Genomic DNA, 8178 nt, shown 5'->3' with positions numbered 1-8178 from the left:
TGCCAGAGAGATCATCTGAGGATTTCTGAGCATCTGCTGTCTTGGGTGTATGCACTTCTCTGGGGGTTTTAAGCTCAGGTTTACAACTGTAGCATGATGAAGATGGACTATCCAGTTCAGCTGCAGTAAGTGCAGGTTTCTGCACACTGATCCTATTCTCTTACTGCACTAAGCTAACGTGGACCATCCCGTCCCCTGTGGACTTAGAGGTCACACACGTGTGAGCTCCTGCAGATGAGCTGATGTCAGGTAGCTGGAAAAGCTGTGAACTGGCTCACATGCCTGAGCTCCAATTGTTTTGTGACAGCTGGGATGTTTCAGGTTACCTGTGGGTCTTGCAACTGTTATTGATTTGTGAAAAATTCAACTTTCTTTGTCAATATTTCTGTGACCTGGTAAAGAGGCACAGAAGCACAGCCTGATGGAATTGGGTTTGCATCATGAAGAGGAGCTCCATGGAAAGCAGAGGCAGCAGCAGCTCCCAGGACAGACTCGATGTCCCATCAAGCACACTCCACCCCAACATCCTCGTTGTGGCTGCAGTTATTTTCACCCCAGCTGCGCTTGCTACAGTCCGTAATTGAAATTTCACTCCCTGTGCAACTCACATCATCAAGCCAAATTTGTCCGGTACCTTTGGAAGATTAAACAAACAAACAAACAAACAAAAAACTGTTGGATGGGATGGGAGAGAGAGGAATATGCCTTTTTTCCTAAAGAGAGCCCTGTGGACAGTGGGTGTGTGTTGGGTTGTGTGGTTGTCTTGCTGGAAATCAAGCATTTGGGCACAGTTCAAACAGCACTTGACATGCAGCTCACCCCAAGAGGAACGAGGAGATCTCTGGCTGCTCGGGCAGGTGGCCTTGCTGTGGTGCTTTCTGTGCGTGTGTAAGCCCCATGGCAGGCCTGGGGGGGTGCTGTGGACTCACCTGCTGGGGCTGTGAAGAAGGAGACGGCCCGGCTGAACCCCAGCATGCGGCAGACGACGCTGGCCTCGCGCGTGGACCAGCCGTCGTCACAGATGGTTCCCCAGGAGCCTCCGTGGAAGATTTCCACACGGCCCCTCCTGCCTCCTCCCACGATTCGCACATAATTTCCAGGCCCAGCTGAGAATTCAGAGAAGAAAATAACTCTATGGGTCATACAGGCATAAGGAAAAAGGCACTGACAGACAGAAGCAGTGACCACCAAACCAGAGGGATGTTGCCATCTCCAGGGTGGGACCAGAGGTTACTGGTGGCTCAAATCCAAACAATTCAAGAGCCCTCCTGCATTTTGGGACACCAGGCTGCAGCTCAGAGCACAGACTCCTTGGCTCTGTTAGCTGTGCTGCAGGTTAACCAGCATGAGCAGAGGGGTAGTTTGGTCCTGATCTCAGGTAGCTCTGATACCAGAAGGCAAGTGAGAGAAGAAGTAAAATCCAGTACCTTCTCCTTTTTCACCTTTGCTCCCTTTCAGTCCTGGGGAACCTGTTTCAAATTAGAAAAGCAAACATTTGACAGTTGCTTGTGGAAAAATATCTGGTTATTATCTAGTTCTGAATACTTGTCTGAGTAAGAAATGTCCAGACTCCTCCCCTTGTAGAAAATGAACACCCTGAAGTGACCAAGGGTATGTAAAAGAAACATGGCAGGAAAAGTAGGATAACATACAGCAAAATATTCCCAATGTGCGACCCAAGAAAAGGGCCACTTTCAAAATCCCATATATTCATTCACTTATGGGAAATGCATACATTCCCACTGTTACCTGTAAAATGACTCCTCTGATAGGCTTTGGGATCTCCAGAAGCAGGCATGGTATCTTGCAGGAAGTACTACAGGAAAGTAGTTGCAGGAAGTACTTGCAGGAAGACCTCCATCCTGAGATTTGATCTCCAGGGAGAGCAGAAAGGTGCTCCCAACAGCCCTCCACATTTCTGTAGACCATCTTGGTCTTGAGGGTAGGGGTGTTTGAAAAAACCCATTGGGCTCTTTCCCCAAAGCTACCTCCAGAAGGCACTCACTGCTGTCTCCTTCTGGGGACCAGGAGATGACATGCACCCAGAGCATGGAGCCAGCTCAGTTACACTCCTTCCATCTTCCAGCTGCAAAGCTCCAGAGGAGGAGTGCATGGAGGAGCCCCACACAGAACCTAGTTTATTTTATTTCTGAGGATTCTGTGTGAACAATTAAAAGACAAAAGTATCTGGAGCACTGTTTGCTTCCCATGGGCTGTTGTAACAACTGTTTGGTTTTTTTCTTTTTTTTTTTTTACTACAAGTCTTATGTTTTTTTGAAACATTCTGTGACTGGAAGGGAGGAGGGTTAAGGATGGAGAGTAGCTGTAGTGTTGGCCCTTTTGAACAACTTTTGTGTCCTACAGTTAGCAAGGTGTAGTTAAATAGCCTCGCTGTTGTGTGTTTCCAATAGCTTCACTATTGCATGTTCCTGAGTGTTTACATGGGATTTATCCCAGGCACAGGGTGTCTCTGGTGTCTCTGAACAAAGCAAAGAGGAACATAGGAACCTGGGCTGCTCCAGTTTTCTGTGAAATCAGGGATTTGAGAAAATCTAATGCCTCTGTGTACTTGCATGTACACCTCCCAGGGTGTACAGCTGACACCCTGCACATTCCTTTGCTAGGAAGGCTGATCTGTCTGTTGAGTTCCTGCAAATCCGCTCTGAAGGCACACCCCAGAGCAGCTTATGTTGGTCTGTGATCTGCAGTCCCAAACCCAAATGTGCTGCCAGCTCCACAGACCCTGTGGCAAAGAGCCTTACCAGTATATCCAGTCTCTCCCTTGGCTCCTTTTAGTCCTGGTTCTCCTTTCAGGCCCTTGGGGCCATAATCCCCCTTGGCTCCTTTTTGACCAACTGGGCCTGGGGTGCCTGGGTGGAAAGCAAAAATCATTGCCTTTGTCCCTTCCCAGGGAAAGGACATGGCAAACCTTTCACAATGATGCAGAACAGTGGAAAGTGGCACCTAAAGTTCTTTGTATCATCATCTCTGTATCAGAATAAATCATGCTGTTAGAGTTTACCTGCTGGGCCCTGGTCTCCCTTTGCTCCCTTTTGCCCTGGAGGTCCTAAGATCATAAAAAACAAACAAACAAAAAAACATTTATGAGACTGATGTTTATACATTTACAAAAGCTTATGCAAATTAGTATTTACAATTGATTTTAACTCGTGTAGTTTTGGTGTCTACACTATAAGCATCTATTTCTGAATCAGGTGTTTTATTTCACATCATACTCAGTGCAGATCATGTCAATCAAGAAAATACAGGCAGTGGAGAAACATCTTCTCCTGAAGTTCATAAACTGCTTCTTCGTGCATTTTCAATTTATACAAAAATTCAGGCACCATCACCCCTCACACACATTACAGATGGCAGAACCAACACTCTGGTGAGCAGTCAGCCCCAGCAGCCTGGCAGGGCCCCAGGAGTGCCATGGTATCCTGGGATGCATTGGGGGTCCAAGAAGAAAACTCAAGAGGTCTGCTCTTGGTGGTGCAGTTCCCTTTGTGGTGTCTGCATGATGTGTGTTTTTGACCCAAAACCTGCTTTATTCTCCTTTACCTGCTATTCCTTGTTCTCCCTGTGCACCTTTGAGTCCAGCAATGCCTTGTGCTCCTAAAATCAAAGAGAAATCAGTAAGGGTGAACCCATCAAACAAGTGAGGCCAGAGTAGGAGGGCAGTGAGTTGTAGGTTTGAGCAGGGCTGTACCTGGGATACCCTTGGGGCCCTGATCCCCCTTCTCCCCTTTCTGCCCAGGTCTGCCTTCAGGGCCAGGACTTCCAGGAGGTCCAAGTTGTCCAGTTGCACCTTGAGGTTGAGTGAAAGTAGCACAGAATGAAATGTCACACAACACAAGAAGGAGATCAAAAGACAGCTCAATCACCAGCCCTTGCACACTGAGCTGAGCCTGTGAAGGCAAAACAAACACTGGCTGTCTCCAAATTGCAATTTCTGGCAGTGCTAATCTTAGCAATGCAGTCAGGGGTGATCTGGAGTGAAGGGCTGCATGGAATCAGGTCCTGGCTGACTGCCAGCCTTGAAATGCACAATTTCTTCCCAAAAGAGCAGCCAATTTCTGCCCTTGTGTGTGCACAGGTGTCAGGAAGGAGGCCATGGCCCTTCTTTCCCTCTCAGTCTCCTGCACAGTGAGTGGGGCCCACAAGAGACAGCCAAGGCTGCTGGATGAGTTTGGATGACATTGAAACATTGGCACGGTTTCTTCATCTAATCATCATCTTTTCTCACCCATGCTGGGATCTAGACCATCTGCAGCTTTCCTTGTCATGAAACACCACATTAAAGAGATCAGAATTATGCTTCCACAAGAAATGGCACCTTCTGCACAGCTTACCTGCCTCTCCTTTCGGCCCAGCAGGTCCAGGCTTCCCGGGGCTCCCTGCAATGACACCCTGGCATCAGTGCAGAGCAGCCCCTCAGTGGGGCAGCCCTGCACCCTCTCCCACTGCGCCCTTAGGACCCATGGGTCCTGGGAACCCGTGGTCTCCCTTCTCGCCCATGTCACCTTTCTGTCCTTGGGGACCTATCAAACAGCACAGCACACACGTGTAAATGAAAAAAAAAACCCCAGATTTGTTGTCTCTGCAGCCTGTGGAGAACCTCTGTCTGGCCACACCAGCAGCAGGGTTTGGCCTCACACCTGCATTTGCCATTCAGTGATGTTGTCACCATAAAGCTGGAGGAGGATAGAGCTGGCCTGTCTGATCCACCTCTGGCTCTGTCAGCCTCCCTGGCCAGATGTTTGTCTGGCCTGCTGTTAAAGGCTTGCAGTGGTGCCATGACAACTCTCCAATCTATTCCCCAAACTATCCCTCCTACTGGAATGTTTTCTCCTCTAGTTAAATGTCCCTAACTGCATCTGAATGCTTCCCTTCTGCTAGATACAGTGGAGATACAGAGCAGCACATTCCACTCCTGTTCTTCTAGAGAGTTCTGTCATCTCCCCTTAACATTGTCTTCTCTGAACGGGTGATCAGCATGCTCCAAAAGAGCTGAATTACTTGAAAGTGCCTCATTTGAAGACTTCTCCTTCATCTTTCTACTCTAGAATTATCCCAAAGTCCTTGCCTTTTGGTATTCCTCCTACAACCACCCTTCTCCTGAAGCATCTTGTGCTAATGAGAGCATTGGGGCATTCAGGAGCTGATGGAAGATCTGAGGAAGCTCTTATCAACCTGTCCAGCTGTCCTCCCTGCTCTGCACCACACACATCACCTGCTTTCTTTTCCTCTCCTGCTTTCAGCCCATGTGAGACCGCTGAGGAACAGCTATCCATAATTCATGCTACATGGGAGAAACACATTGCATAGCTCTGCTCCTTCAGGTGTACAAAACCAGGCTTATGTAAGACGCTCATAAAGCTCTCAGAAAGAGGTTCCACTAAAATGAGGATTAACATCCACATGCTTGTGCATTTAAATTATATTGTATTATTTTATACCATATAAATCCTACTGCAAACATCACTGCTTTAATCTAGGGTAGGCTGATAATTGAATATCTGTGGCTTTCATTAGACAAAGGTCACTCTGTAAAGAGACTTCTGTGGTGCAGAATCAACATTTTGCATGGCCTCTTCCCCCAGCCCTCCTTTGGGAGATTTGCTGAAGCCTGACATGAAATTAAACCCCTTCAGATCAGGTCAAGTGTCCTGTTTATCCAGCTCCCTCACTGACTGGCAAACCACGCTCAGGGCTGCTTGGATTTTTATGAATACTGACCAATGAAAACTTCTTCTGGTGTTTTATGTAGAATGAGTTTAATAAGAAATATGTGTGAGAACATTAAAAATATTAAGACAGTGGAGAAGTCTTACCTGCAATCCCCATCTCTCCTTTTTCTCCTTTCATTCCTGGATGACCACTTGGGCCAGCAGGACCAGGAGCTCCTTTGCTCCCCTTCTCCCCCTGGGGTCCATCTGTGCCTGCAAGGACAACACCACTTTTCTGATGTTTCCTGGGGTGCCACTGTAGTCAGTGCCAGCAGCAGGACACCCACCACAGCTGTGAGCCTGAGCCAAACTCCACTCTCTGTGCACTTGAGAGTGGTGCTGGTGACAGTGGGAAATTGGCCCACAGTGACTGTTGCACACTGACTTTTAAAATAAGATTTTTTTCCCAGCTAAGTTTTGTTTTTGCTCACATTAGCTTTCCATAGGCTTATTTCCTTCAGCTCCAATGACATTCTTACTCACTTACACCTTGGCTGAGGACAAGATTGCTCATAAAATCATCCATAAAGCCACTTTATGCTCATCCACAGAAGTAATTCAGGTGTCAAAAAAGCCTTACCTCGGTCTCCCTTTGTCCCTGGTGGTCCCCGTAACCCTGGGATGTAAAATACATATCTCAGCTGACACACATCATCTATTCACAGTAATGGCTAAGAAGAAGAGACAAATTTTTTAATCATCCTTTGCTCACATGATTTCAGTCACCAGTGAGGCCAATCTTCAGCTAGCAGGGACCAGAACAATCACTTGAGTAAAGTCCTTGGAGCTCAGCTGAGTGCTCAGCTGGGCAGGGGCCAGCTTGTCTTCCTGCCAAGCCCAGCTCATGGGGATCACTGGGGAGATCTTTCACAAAAATGCACTGAGCAATTGGGCTCTGATGTGTAATAACACTGCTTGGCAGGAGGTGCTCTTTCAACATCCTAAGTGCAGCCAGGAACATATGAAAACACAATTTTTAACTTTTTTTTTTCCTTCAGAAAATCTCATCAGTGTAGCCAAGAAGTAGGGATGGATATGTTACAGACCCAAACTAACAAGGGTTGCATCTTAGATCATCATCACAGGATCATGGAAACTGTTGCCTGGCCCAACCTCTGCTCAAAGGGGAGCCAGCATTAGATCAGGACCTGCTGCATCCTCACAGTCTGGAGATATTTACCTCCTCTGGCAGGGGTGGTTCTACCCAAACCCCCAGGCACCCAGGGCAGCAACTTGTGCATGGCTGTAGAGGGCAGAACTTGCACCCAGCTCGTTCCTGAGTCTGTGACGATGCTTTCCTAGGGACAGGGTGGGCATTGACCTCTGTGGGAGCACTTGGGCTAGCCCAGGCTCCTGGAGGATCAGTGAAAAGGTACAGCAGGTCCCCTCATGACCATTGGGTATCTGCACACTGGGTAGGGTCTGGGGACTGAAATCCCAAATCCCCACTTAAGGTCTCAGATGAAATAAAGAAGAGGGAAAAGAGGAGAAGTTGTGGCTCAGTTACCAACATACCTGGTACACCAGGATCTCCTTTGCGTCCAGGAGGCCCTGAAATAAATATTTAATGGGTATTTTTCAGTAGTCAGCAGTCAGTGAGGAATGGCAGAGTCAGCAGAATGGCATTGAGGTGTGGGCTGGAGACACAACCCTTCTGGAGGGCACCTAGAGTCCAAACCTACAAGTCACAGGAGGGAAGAGGAGCCCAGAGCTGCATGTGCAGCTGCAAGGGGATCTGGGGGCTTGCACAGGGCATTGCTCCAGCTCCCTGGTCTGGAGTGACTCCCATCCTGGGCATGGGGACATCACCAACTGACAGGGAGATTGAATCTTACCCTAGTTAAACTAAACTGGGTTTTCAGCCCTGCTAGTGATGCAGAGGAGCCAGGTCCCCACTGCAGGGTCAGCACGGAAAGCCATACCTGCAACCAGGGTGATGTTGCTCATCCTCATCATCAGGTTTGCATTGTTGCTTTTAATTATGGTGATTTCCTCCTCTAAGGTTCTCCTCCAGTTTTCTTCTCGTCCCATGAGAAAGTCCTTCCAGGTGGAGCTTCTCGACAAGGCCAGATGGCTGGCAGGGTAGCGCTGCAGAATCTCTTCTGTATAGGAGGCATTTTGTTCTTGAAGTTCCAATATCTCTCTCTGCATCTTAAACACTGAGGAAACAAAAAGCCCATGCAGTGAATATTCGCTGCCCGCTCTGGCTGGAAAATGGGTGTTTGGCAGAGCAGCTCCCCAGCACCTGGGGGGGACAGGGGGGGATAAAGACCACCCCTGTTTGACCCGGGGAGGTGGTGTTCATGTGCCAGCCCCTGCTGCAGCCAGGGGTGCAGCTGGGAGTGCTTTTGCAAATGCAAAGCGCACACACGGGCGGGGGAATCGCTCCTGCAGCCGCTGCTCTGCCCGGCCGTGTTGGAGGAGCCTCTCGCTCCCTCGCAGGGTT

At 48.5% G+C, this 8178-nt stretch overlaps 1 protein-coding gene across 1 annotated transcript in view; it reads right to left on the bottom strand.

Moving 5' to 3' along the window:
- Window positions 1–355: 355 nt before the first annotated feature.
- MARCO (macrophage receptor with collagenous structure) overlaps window positions 356–8178 on the bottom strand; it is a 9105-nt gene continuing 1282 nt past the window's right edge. The window contains 12 exon segments of the mRNA XM_014307897.2: window positions 356–634; window positions 930–1106; window positions 1428–1469; window positions 2763–2870; window positions 3023–3067; window positions 3565–3618; window positions 3713–3811; window positions 4356–4544; window positions 5838–5945; window positions 6313–6348; window positions 7248–7283; window positions 7655–7891. Coding sequence (XP_014163372.1) covers window positions 504–634; window positions 930–1106; window positions 1428–1469; window positions 2763–2870; window positions 3023–3067; window positions 3565–3618; window positions 3713–3811; window positions 4356–4544; window positions 5838–5945; window positions 6313–6348; window positions 7248–7283; window positions 7655–7891 — 1262 coding nt within the window. The 3' untranslated portion in view covers window positions 356–503.

Source organism: Geospiza fortis, unplaced genomic scaffold (genome assembly GCF_000277835.1).
Source record: "Geospiza fortis unplaced genomic scaffold, GeoFor_1.0 scaffold112, whole genome shotgun sequence".
NCBI classification, from domain to species: domain Eukaryota; kingdom Metazoa; phylum Chordata; class Aves; order Passeriformes; family Thraupidae; genus Geospiza; species Geospiza fortis.
The sequence above is the reverse complement of the archived record's forward strand: the minus strand, read 5'-3'. Positions and strand labels throughout refer to the sequence as shown.